Source organism: Schistocerca cancellata, chromosome 9 (genome assembly GCF_023864275.1).
Source record: "Schistocerca cancellata isolate TAMUIC-IGC-003103 chromosome 9, iqSchCanc2.1, whole genome shotgun sequence".
Taxonomy (NCBI): domain Eukaryota; kingdom Metazoa; phylum Arthropoda; class Insecta; order Orthoptera; family Acrididae; genus Schistocerca; species Schistocerca cancellata.
This window is the reverse complement of record NC_064634.1, coordinates 58,200,845-58,214,215: the sequence shown is the minus strand read 5'-3', so window position 1 is coordinate 58,214,215 and position 13,371 is coordinate 58,200,845. Positions and strand designations below refer to the sequence as shown.

The 13,371-nt window shown below is 42.9% G+C and overlaps 1 protein-coding gene across 1 annotated transcript in view; it reads right to left on the bottom strand.

The window, feature by feature from the left end:
• The window catches only part of LOC126100433 (alpha-tocopherol transfer protein-like), a 41,784-nt gene extending 33,172 nt beyond the window's left edge, over window positions 1-8,612 (bottom strand). Inside the window, exon 1 of the mRNA XM_049911038.1 lies at window positions 8,373-8,612. Coding sequence (XP_049766995.1) covers window positions 8,373-8,451 — 79 coding nt within the window. The 5' untranslated portion in view covers window positions 8,452-8,612. The remainder of the gene's footprint in view (window positions 1-8,372) is intronic.
• Window positions 8,613-13,371: the final 4,759 nt, after the last annotated feature.

The window sequence follows — 13,371 nt, the reverse complement described above, 5'->3', positions numbered from 1 at the left end:
TGTTGAACGAGATAGGAGAGTTTGTGAAATAGATCAAGACGTACAGACAGTAATTTTTCTCCGTCTTAATTACGACGGGAACAAGAAAGCTTGAAAAGAAGGAAGACAAGCTTTTAACTTTCCGGCGACATCGAGGTCAGTAGAGACAGCAGATTGGTCGAAGATTCGGACACAAATCGTCCATAAACTTTTCTACTAAAACCAGCCCTGCGTTACATCTAAGTGATTAGGGAAAGGACTGAAAATCTGATCGTGAACGGCCGGATGTTAGTTTGAAACCAGCTGCTCCTAAATGCGAGTCGAGTTTCTTAGCACAGTGCAGTGCTGTTCTTCAAAAAAGGGTGCGACAAATAAAAGGACACTTTTGACCAGCGGTCCCCAAACTTATGAAGCTTCTGACCTATTACGTCGCTTTTAGATCCTACTGCGTCCTGTTGAAAGAAACTAGGCCAGAAATAAAAAGGTTTTAAAAAATCTTAATAAGTTTATTGCTGCAAAGTTACATTTCTAGTAAAAAAGAAATGTATTTTAATTAAATCTTATTTTTGAAACTATGAAATAATGAACCTGCAGTTTCTTAAAATGCGGTTTTGATTAATGCGCTGCCTTTATATAATTCCTTGTTCTATGCAACAGTTTTTTAATCTCGGAATAACGCCTCAGTTACTGCTTTTTTGTTCTTTAATGTTTTTAAAAAAACTGATTGTTTAACATTAAATTTGGATTTTAGCTGCCTTGCCTCTTCTTTTCCTGGAACAGAAGCCAATGAGCAATTCTTTTCTAAGCACGAGTGAACGTTTTGAAGTGACGTTCGGCGTTCCCCTTCTTCCCAAATGACTTGCACAGCACAGTAGAAGTTTTTTGCCTTTTGCTCAAACACCCTATCATTTGCAGAGGTCCCGAGTTCGAGTCTCGGTCGGGCACACAGTTTTAATCTGCCAGGAAGTTTCACCCTATCATTTGAACGAACCTAGCTTAATATCAATGTGTAATCAAATTATTCACGTTAGCAAAAAAAAACGTCTGATACACTCACGGAAAGTATAACCTCATGCGTTTACGAACCAGGAGGCTTACAGTGTATAATTCTTGACTGACAGAGGCAGTAGTGCAGGAGAAACCAGCGGTTGTTGCTGTGAGCGCGGTGTGAGCTCGCAGCAGCAATCATGGTTAGCCAACGGGAGCGTTACCACAGGATACCGAAAATGTCCCCGCGAGCTAACAGTAGCCAGCGAGCACTGCGTATCAGATATTCCCTTGAAGAATACCGTATTATTGCACCTGGGCGTGAGGGCGATTCCCTCGGCTTGCCGTGACTTCCTGTCGCGATGTTTCAGAAGGGTACGCTGAATCATTTAATAACACGCAAGTCTCCTCAAAGCATTCACAGTGCTGTGCGTTTTCCTTAATCAACACTGCACTTGTTTCCTGTCATCATATGCATTTAGTAACGGCCACGCGAGACCTAGTGCAATAATATCGCGGTCAAGTAGTACATGGGCCTCGAAGAAGCAAAAAATTGCAACATTGCCTCGAGCAAATATACCGACAATATGTTCTACTATAAAACCATAATCAAAGTACACAAGTTATATAGGCAAAATACCATATTTTGCGACTGTAATGAATGTCTCAGTAAGACCAAACGCCTTTCGTTTCATTCTAAAGCATCTACAATTGTCATGGTAACAATATGATTTTTTCTTACAATTTTGTTTGTTAGACCATGAACAATTCTCTTGTTTTAAGTTACTACTACAAACAGTACTAATTACCCTATTTACTCACGGTTTTTTCGCTGCTTACGTCATTCCTTCTGTTCTGCCACACTTATGTGAAAGATTTTTGCACACATCACTTGCACTAACACTGAATATATTCACGTTTTTTGTTGTAAGGCACCACTGCCATCTTGCCATTTCGCATGTTTTGTTTTGCTATTGCGGGATGCGAATAAGGTATAAAGAACGTAAAGGAGCATCATTCAGCATTTTCAGAACACCTCCAGCAAGAAAACCATCACCATACCGCAGTAAAAAAGGGCATGAAAATAGATTCAGTAACAAGGAACAACTCCTGACCTACAAGGGAACTTCCAAATCTGAAAAGCAACAATAGAGAAGAAGTACATAATTAATGACTAGACAAACATCACCACGCAAACCATATTTAAACTAATAGAACATATCGTAGACAAAAAACAAACCCCCTAGACACCACACAATAATACGACAAACTAGGCAACATCCCCACCCTAGAGCCTCCCCACCCCCACCCCCAATGTACCATGGCAAAACAATGATTGATACACACAATAGATGAGACATGTAAGCTCCCTCACACAAATACACATTACAAGGACAATCGTCCCCAGTTACGCAAAAAAAGATCAAAACATACACACATACTTGACAGAGAACTCACCTGGAAGAAACACGTAAGACGCAGCCTGGTGGAAATCGTCTCAGTGACTTTGAAACGTCCCCTTAGAAAAAATATTGAATTACTGTGCTGATAAATCTCTTACATTATTTGATTTGCAAACAGCTGAGCAAAACTGAACGTACTCAGACACTTCGCTCTTTACCTATTCTGATCAACACTAAACTGACACACAATATTTTTTTAGCGCAACGCAATCTTTCAATAATCCCTACAAAAGAATGGTCCTGACTAACATTAACCTATACTTTTCACGAATCAGTTACCTCACAAAAATCTTCGTTACTCGAACTATTGCAATACAGCATGCGCCACTAGTGCCAGCTAAATAAAAGATTCAAACTACTGAAGGCACTAACTACTGATAGGCATAGTTAGCAAATGAAAGATTTTGATAGAGAATAAACAATGTATTTACCTTAATAGTGTTCAAAAGTCATAATATATATATAGCAGTTCATGACACCCATTCTTACAAATGTACTGTTTCTGATGGACACACGTGTAGATCATCGGCTCTCAAAAATCCGCCATCTCACTTCCCCACATGCAATATAATCTATCTGATACCTTTTAGTATCTCCAGGGTTCTTCCATGTATACAACCTTTTGGATGACATCGTTGAATTCAACAATTGCAAGTACAAGCGTTCATTTAAGTTTTTCTTGCAGTTGAAAAGGAAGAGCTTTATTATTTTTTAGAGAATCGAGAGATGCATTCTTGAAAACTGTAGCTATGTGCTCAGCCCAATGTAGATTTCCATCTATTAGTACATCTAGACTTTTTGCAGAGGGAGAAAAATTTATATTTTTTCTATTTTGGATTGAAGACGATAGTGACTCCCGAAACCGGCTCTTTAACTGTCGACCACGTGCCACAACTATAGAACAATGCGTCTCGTACAAAAGAAAAGATTAAGAAATAAAACGAAACTACGATAATACACTGTCCAGTAACATTGATGTGACCACCTGTCAAAAACTTGAATAACTACCTTTTGCGGACTGCTGTGATACGTGCAGGAAGAGAGTCGACGAGATTCTGGAAGAATCATGTCGACTCCAGTGCCGTGATCATCTGTGCTCGGTTTTACGGTTGAGAATTCTCGCCACGAGCAGTCCGATCGGAGTGGTCCCACAAATTCTCGATTGTGGTTAAGTCGTGGGAGTCTGGTGGCCAGGGAACAACGGTAAACTCACCCTGGTGTTCTCCGAACCATACACGAACACTGCAAACCGTGTGACCGGTTACATTGTCCTGCTTGTACACTACTGGCCATTAAAATTGCTACACCATGAAGAAGACGTGCTACAGAAGCGAAATTTAACCGATAGGAAGAAGATGCTGTGATATGCAAATGACTAACTTTTCAGAGCACTCACACAAGGTTGGCGCCGGTGGCGATACCTATAACGTGCTGACATGAGGAAAGTTTCCAACCGATTTCTCATACACAAACAGCAGTTGACCGGCGCTGCCTTGTGGAACGTTGTTGTGATGCCTCGTGTAAGGAGGAGAAATGCGTACCATCACGTTTCCGACTTTGATAAAGGTCGGATTGTAGCCTATCGCGATTGCGGTTAACAGCCAACTGCCCAACACTACAATAGCAAATTCCAACAATGCAATGAATTTAGGGAGATGGGACCTGGATAAACTGAAAGAACCAGAGGTTGTACAGAGTTTCAGGGAGAGCATAATGGAAGAATTGACAGGAATGGGGGATAGAAATACAGTAGAAGAAGAATGGGTAGCTCTGAGGGATGAAGTAGTGAAGGCAGCAGAGGATCAAGTAGGTAAAAAGACGAGGGCTAGTAGAAATCCTTGGGTAACAGAAGAAATATTGAATTTAATTGATGAAAGGAGAAAATATAAAAATGCAGTAAATGAAGCAGGCAAAAAGGAATACAAACGTCTCAAAAATGAGATAGACAGGAAGTGCAAAATGGCTAAGCAGGGATGGCTAGAGGACAAATGTAAGGATGTAGAGGCTTATCTCACTAGGGGTAAGATAGATACTGCCTACAGGAAAATTAAAGAGACCTTTGGAGATAAGAGAACCACTAGTATGAACATCAAGAGCTCAGATGGAAACCCATTTCTAAGCAAAGAAGGGAAATCAGAAAGGTGGAAGGAGTATATAGACGGTCTATTCAAGGGCGATGTACTTGAGGACAATATTATGGAAATGGAAGAGGATGTAGATGAAGATGAAATTGGAGATACGATACTGCGTGAAGAGTTTGACAGAGCTCTGAAAGACCTGAGTCGAAACAAGGCCCCCGGAGTAGACAACATTCCATTGGAACTACTGACGGCCTTGGGAGAGCCAGTCCTGACAAAACTCTACCATCTGGTGAGCAAGATGTATGAAACAGGCGAAATACCCTCAGACTTCAAGAAGAATATAATAATTCCAATCCCAAAGAAAGCAGGTGTTGACAGATGTGAAAATTACCGAACAATCAGTTTAATAAGCCACAGCTGCAAAATACTAACACGAATTCTTTGCAGACGAATGGAAAAACTAGTAGAAGCCGACCTCGGGGAAGATCAGTTTGGATTCCGTAGAAATATTGGAACACGTGAGGCAATACTGACCTTACGACTTATCTTAGAAGAAAGATTAAGGAAAGGCAAACCTACGTTTCTAGCATTTGTAGACTTAGAGAAAGCTTCTGACAATGTTGACTGGAATACTCTCTTTCAAATTCTAAAGGTGGCAGGGGTAAAATACAGAGAGCGAAAGGCTATTTACAATTTGTACAGAAACCAGATGGCAGTTATAAGAGTCGAGGGGTATGAAAGGGAAGCAGTGGTTTGGAAGGGAGTAAGACAGGGCTGTAGCCTTTCCCCGATGTTATTCAATCTGTATATTAAGCAAGCAGTAAGGAAACAAAAGAAAAATTCGGAGTAGGTATTAAAATCCATGGAGAAGAAATCAAAACTTTGAGGTTCGCTGATGACATTGTAATTCTGTCAGAGACAGCAAGGGACTTGGAAGAGCAGTTGAACGGAATGGATGGTGTCTTGAAGGGAGGATATAAGAAGAACATCAACAAAAGCAAAACGAGGATAATGGAATGTAGTCGAATTGAGTCGGGTGATGTTGAGGGTATTAGATTAGGAAATGAGACACTTCAAGTAGTAAAGGAGTTTTGCTATTTGGGGAGCAAAATAACTGATGATGGTCGAAGTAGAGAGGATGTAAATTGTAGACTGGCAATGGCAAGGAAAGCGTTTCTGAAGAAGAGAAATTCGTTAACATCGAGTATAGAATTAAGTGGCAGGAAGTCATTTCTGAAAGTATTTGTATGGAGTGTAGCCATGTATGGAAGTGAAACCTGGACGGTAAATAGTTTGGACAAGAAGAGAATAGAAGCTTTCGAAATGTGGTGGTACAGAAGAATGCTGAAGATTAGATGGGTAGATCACATAACTAATGAGGAAATATTGAATAGGATTGGGGAGAAGAGGAGTTTGTGGCACAACTTGACAAGAAGAAGGGATCGGTTGATAGGACATGTTATGAGGCATCAAGGGATCACCAATTTAGTATTGGAGGGCAGCGTGGAGGGTAAAAATCGTAGGGGGAGACCAAGAGATGAATACACTAAGCAGATTCAGAAGGATGTAGGTTGCATTAGGTACTGGGAGATGAAGAAGCTTGCACAGGATAGAGTAGCATGGAGAGCTGCATCAAACCAGTCTCAGGACTGAAGACCACAACAAGAACATCCAAATAGAAATTTTTCAGGAAAGCTCGGAGCGCTTGTAACTGGTGATGCACACGTGCGTACCACACATCTGTGACATTAGCCTTCTTGACTGTATTTTACCACATCACGTACAGATGTCCTGGTTACGATGGGCAGGGGCAGAGGTTTCCACACACTCTCTCCTTTACCAGCTTACCAAAGTATGTAGCCCTCATATCTCTCGACGACCTTAACCTTCTTGTCTGAACAATGCAACCGAAACTCTCTTTCCCATCAGAGGAATACCTTTTTCTTTTTTCATCACTCAGTTGTCAAATGGCTCTGAGCACTATGGGACTTAACTCCTAAGGTCATCAGTCCCCTAGAACTTAGAACTACGTAAACCTAACTAACCTAAGTACATCACACACATCCATGCCCGAGGCAGGATTCGAACCTGCGACCGTAGCGGTTGCGCGGTTCCAGAATGTAGCGCCTAGAACCGCTCGGCCACTCCGGCCGGCCAGTTGTCTTCTCTAAGTATGTTTCAGTAGCAAGCGCCATCTCTGAAATGATCTGCCTGAGTTATCAGAGAAATGATAAAATCTCCAGCTTCAAAAAGCAACTCATATCTACTAAAATAACAAATATGGATCTCTTTGTTCTGTACGTACTCCTTAGGCTATAAGAACTAATTACCCTCCCTTCCCTCCACAGCATATTCGTTTTCCAAAGCCCATAACTTCCTCACAACTTGAACGGTCAGAAAACCACACTTTTTTACAACCTTCATATGCTTTTTAACTTTTACTGTCACTGTTATTATTATTGTTGTTGTTGCAATAGCAGTACCAGCATCGGTAGTATTATTCCTATTACTTCTTCGTCAATACTGTTGTTCAAAGTAGCATCACATACATACGTAATTTGTTTTACGGCACTTTTAATTCTATTACTACTATTTTTGTTCAAAACTGAGTGAAGTAAAAACAAGATTGCCAGTAAGTTTTCATCCGATTTCATAGCGAAACTAAGAGTGGGAAATGGACAAAGGGTATCAAAATGAACAGCTTGAAGAAATCTGGGAACTTCAGAAAAACTTACGTAGTGATCTGAGGGAAAAATTGAAATATTTCACGAACAGCTGCTGCTAGCTATGTAGATTAAGTGTCAAAAAGTTTATGTCGGCAAGACTGAGCTATTTAGTGCATAAAAAGTTATATTGTTGTGCAAGTAATTGTCAAAAACGCTTTCTTAGAAAGAAGTTCTAAATACAGGACATTTCGAGAACAGAAGAAGACAGGAAGGCAAAAGAGGTGTCAGAAAGTTGATCTCTTCAGTGGGCAGCTATTTTGCATAATAAAACTCGCGTTGCTGTGATATTTGATTTTTAAACTGGCTTCCATTGGATCACGCACTAAATTTAGGAAATTTCGAGATCAGCAGACACCAGGTTCAAATGGTTCAAATGGCTCTGAGCACTATGCGACTCAACTTCTGAGGTCATCAGTCGCCTAGAACTTAGAACTAATTAAACCTAACTAACCTAAGGACATCACACACATCCATGCCCGAGGCAGGATTCGAACCTGCGACCGTAGCGGTCACGCGGTTCCAGACTGAAGCGCCTTTAACCGCACGGCCACACCGGCCGGCAGCAGACACCAGGAAGGCAAAATAGTTTATCCTTTCAAAGCCTGGCTATTTCGTGCATAAAAAGTTCCACTGATGTGCTATTTAACTGTCAAACTGGTTTCCTTCGAATCAATTACTAAATTCAGGACGCTTAGAGAGCAGAAGATGGTAGGAAAGTAAATGACTTGTCAATAAGATAATATTCTCTGATCGAGCCTATTTTCTGATCAAGCCTTGAAAATAAAAGAATAAAAGAAAGAACTTGAGGAGAAAATCGGTCAAATGTTTTGTGAAATTATTTGTCAACAAGAAATAAATAACGTAATTAGAGGAATATCTGACGCGCCTTTGAATTATGCTCGAAACCATGTGCAACAAATGAAGTGCGTCGAAAGTTTCTCTAATTTACTCCGTTTCTTACGTTTAGACAAATCATTTCAGAAAATATCTGACCAGTCACATACAACTTTTAGCGTCCATAAGTAACTCTGATGTAAATGTTATTGTATGTGTAACACCTCGGTCTGAGGTAAGTGAGGCAATGAAGGCCGTAATATGATCGGGTTAAACAAATGAGTAAAAGTCCCGGAACTCACCCGTGATCTGCGGCAGGTGTGGCTGATGCTTCAGCCACTCCCTGATGTGCCGCACGTCCTCCCTGCCTTGCACCGACATCTTCCGCCTCGCGACTCTTTTCTCCGGAAGGCAACCAGGGTCCTCTTCCAGCAGACGAGTGGCTCACGCGGTTGCGCTGGAGGAACTGACCGCTTCCGTGGAGGCGGCGACCTGCAACACGCGTCGACGCCGCGGCTGGTTTCAGACTCCGCGCTTTGGAGGGCACGCGTCACTACTTAATGTCGCTGGCCGTCGGGCTGGCGTGACGTCACTGCGGCTCGTTCCAGGACTTCTTGTTCGCGGCCTCGGCAGCGGAAGACAGGCGCAGCCGCAAGCAGAATTCTCTGAACCAGCTGTGCAGCTGACATTGGCCCTGGTGTCAAGGATAATCACTCCGCAGAATTAACGCAGCATCGTCGCTGGGTTGACAGGTCGAACATTATGCGCTCGGTGGAGCTACTTTGGCTCGCAAGTCATCTCGTCTTGTGTGGCAGGGGATGGTTCCCATTCTTATTCCTCCCTTTCTCAGTGCATTCGCGAGAAGTGTTCGAGCGTTCACCATGGCCCTCTGGTGTTACTAATCTATACAGGGTGTTAGGGCACAGGTAAAGATATTCTGATAATTGCTGCATTAATATGTTAGTTGCTTTTTTCTCTGCATCTGACGGTCTTCCTACAAACGCATCACGAAATTTACTACCTGATGTTTTCTGCACGGTCGTAACTACACCGTGAAGTGGATTACGCCTGTCATTATACACTACTGGTTATTAAATTTGCTACACCAAGAAGAAACGCAGGTGATAAACGGGTAGTCATTGGACAAATATATTATACTAGAACTGACATGTGATTACATTTTCACGCAATTTGGGCGCATAGATCCTGAGAAATCAGTACCCAGAACAACCACCTCTGGCCGTAATAACGACCTTGATACGCATGGGCACTGAGTCGAACAGAGCTTGGATGGCGTGTACAGGTACAGCTGTCCATGCAGCTTCAACACGATATCACAATTCATCAAGAGTCGTGACTGGCGTATTGTGACGAGCCAGTTGCTCGGCCACCGTCGACCAGACGTTATCAATCGGTGAGAGATCTGGAGAATGTGCTGGCCACAGCAGCAGTCGAACATTTTCCGTATTCAGATAGGCCCGTACAGGACCTGCAACAGGCGGTCGTGCATTATCCTGCTGAAATGTAGGGTTTCGTAGGGATCGAATGAAGGGTAGAGCCACGGCTAGTAACACATCTGAAATGTAACGTCCACTGTTCAAAGTGCCGTCAATGCTAACAAGAGGTGACCGAGACGTGTAACCAATGGCACCCCATACCATCACGCGGAGTGATACGCCAGTACCGCGATGACGAATACACGCTTCCAATGTGCGTTCACCGCGATGTCGCCAAACACGGATGCGACCATCATAAAGCTGCAAACAGAATCTGGATTCATCAGAAAAAAATGGCGTTTTGCCATTCGTGCACCCAGGTTCGTCGTTGAGTACACCATCGCAGGCGCTCCTGTCTGTGATGCAGCGTCAAGGGTAACCGCACCCATGGTCTCAGAGCTGATAGTCCATGCTACTGCAAACGTCGTCGAACTGTTCGTGCAGATGGTTGTTGTCTTGAAAACGTCCCCATCTGTTGACTCAGTGATCGAGACGTGGCTGCACGATCCGTTACAGCCATGCGGATAAGATGCCTGTCATCTCGACTGCTAGTGATACGAGGCCGTTGGGGTCCAGCACGGCGTTCCGTATTACCCTCCTGAATCCACCGATTCCATATTCTGCTAACAGTTATTGACTCTCGACCAACGCGAGCTGCAATGTCGCGATACGATAAACCGCAATCGCGATAGGCTACAATCCGACCTTTATCAAAGTCGAAAACGTGATGGTACGCATTTCTCCTCCTTACACGAGGCATCACAACAACGTTCCACAAGGCAGCGCCGGTGAACTGCTGTTTGTGTATGAGATATCGGTTGGAGACTTTCTTCATGTCAGCTCGTTGTAGATGTTGCCTCCGGCGCCAATCTTGTGTGAATGCTCTGGAAAGCTAATCATTTGCATATCACAGCATCTTCTTCCTGTCGGTTAAATTTCGCGTCTTTAGCATGTCATCTTCGTGGTGTAGCAATTTTAATGGCCAGTAGTGTAGATTATCCGTTTGGTGTGTTTGAGTCCACATTTCAATACCTGACCTGCTTCCCAGCGGAACGTAAACATTAATAGCTTGCTTGTGGCACCCTTCCTTGGAGGTACAAACCATACTACAACTAATAGCCTAGCCTGCAAATAAAGTAGATACTCATGTAATGTGGTTCATTGCACTGTCCTCCGTTATCAATAGAAATATCTACATATTTCCCTTAACACCCATAACACCGTGTTATAGTTCTGGGTGGAGATTTTAATTTACCAGGTATAGACTGAGAGACTCAAACGTTTATAGCGGATGGCAGGGACAAAGAGTCCAGTGAAATTTTTTTAAGTGCATTATCTGAAAACTACCTTGAGCAGTTATACAGAGAACCGACACGAGGCGATAACAGATAACATACTAGACCTTCTGGTGACAAACAGACCCGAACTATTTGAAACAGTTAACGCAGAAGGGGAATCAACGATCATAAAGCGGTTACAGCATCGATGATTTCAGCCGTAAATAGAAATATTAAAAAAAGGTAGCAAGATTTTTCTGTTTAGCAAAAGTGCCAAAAAGCAGATTTCAGAGTACTTGACGGCTCAACACAAAAGTTTTATCTCAAGTACAGATAGTGTTGAGGGTCAGTGGACAAAGTTCAAAACCATCTTACAATATGCATTAGATGAGTATGTGCCTAGCAAGATGGTAAGAGATGGAAAAGAGCCACCGTGGTACAACAACCGAGTTAGAAAACTGCTACAGAAGCAAAGGGAACTTCACAGCAAACATAAACATAGCCAAAGCCTCGCAGGCAAACAAAAATTACACGACGCGAAATGTAGTGTGAGGAGGGCTATGCGAGAGGCGTTTAATGAATTCGAAAGTAAAGTTCTATGTACTGACTTGGCAGAAAATGAATTTGTGTCTTATGTCAAAGCGGTAGGTGGATCAAAACAAAATCTCCAGACACTCTGTGACCAAAATGGTACTGAAACAGAGGATAACAGACTAAAGGCCGAAATACTAAATGTCTTTTTCCAAAGCTGTTTCACAGAGGAAGACTGCACTGTAGTTCCTTCTCTAGATTGTCGCATAGATGACAAAATGGTAGGTATCGAAATAGATGACAGAGGGTTAGAAAAACTGTTAAAATCGCTCAAAAGGGGAAGGCCCGCTGGACCTGATGGGATTCCAGTTCAATTTTACACAGAGTACGCGAAGGAACTTGCCCCCCCTTCTTGCAGCGGTGTACCGTAGGTCTCTAGAAGAGCGTAGCGTTCCAAAGGATTGGAAAAAGGCACGCTTCATCCCCGTTTTCTAGAAGGGACGTCGAACAGATGTGCAGAACTGTAGACGTATATCTATAACGTCGATCAATTGTAGAATTTTGGAACACGTATTATGTTCGAGTATAATGACTTTTCTGGAGACTAGAAATCTACTGTGCAGGAATCAGCATGGGTTTCGAAAAGGACGATCGTGTGAAACCCAGCTTGCGCTATTCGTCCACGAGACTCAGAGGGCCATAGATACGGGTTCCCAGGTAGATGCCGTGTTTCCTGACTTTACAAGGCGTTTGATACAGTTCCCCACAGTCGTTTAATGAACAAAGTAAGACCATATGGAATATCAGACCAATTGTGCGATTGGATTGAAGAGTTCCTAGATAACAGAACGCAACATGTCATTCTCAATGGAGAGAAGTCTTCCGAAGTAAGAGTGATTTCAGGTGTGCCTCAGGGGAGTGTCGTAGGACCGTTGCTATTCACAATATACATAAATAACCTTGTGGATAACATTGGAAGTTCACTGCGGCTTTTTGCAGATGATGCTGTGGTGTATCGAGAGGTTATAACAATGGAAAATTGTACTGAAATGCAGGAAGGTATGCAACGAATTGACGCATGGTGCAGGGAATGGCAACTGAATCTCAATGTAGACAAGTGTAATGGAAGAATCCTAAGGAAATGCAGTCCGAAAACAAAGGAAGTAGGTTACAGTAGACTTGTTCGCCCAATGCAAGAGTACTACTCACTGGTGTGGGATCCGTACCACGTAGGGTTGATAGAAGAGACGGAGAAGATCCAACGGAGAGCAGCTCGCTTCGTTACAGGATCATTTAGTAATCGCCAAAGCGTTACGGAGATGATGGATAAACTCCAGTGGAAGACTATGCAAGAGAGACGCTCAATATCTCGGCACGGGCTTTTGTTGAAGTTTCGAGAACATACCTGCACCGAGGATTCAAGCAGTATATCGCTCCCTCCTACGTATATCTCGCGAAGAGGCCATGAGGATAAAATCAGAGAGATTAGAGCCCAGACAGAGGCAAACCGACAATCTTTCTTTCCAAGAACAATACGAGACCGATATAGGTACTCAAGGTACTCTCCGCCACACACCGTCAGGTGGCTTGCGGAGTATAGATGTAGATGTAGATGTACAATTGATTTAGGAGATAATCTGAATAGGCACCTTTGTTGGTTTGAAGTTGGGAAATTTGGAAATTTGTGATAAGTTCCTATGGGACCAAACTGCTGAAGTCATCGGTCCCTAGGCTAACACACTACTTAATCTAACTTAAACTAACTTACGCTAAGAACAACATACACACACCCATGCTTCCATGCCTGAGGGAGGACTCGAACCTCCGACGGGTGGAGCCGTGCGAACCGTGGCAAGGCGCCTAGACCGCGTGGCTACCCTTCGCGGCCTTTGCAGGTGATGCTGTCATTTAAAGTCTAATTACGTTATCAGGAGATCAAACCAAATTGCAAAAGGACTTAGACAAGATACCTGTATGGTGTGAACAGTGGCAATTGA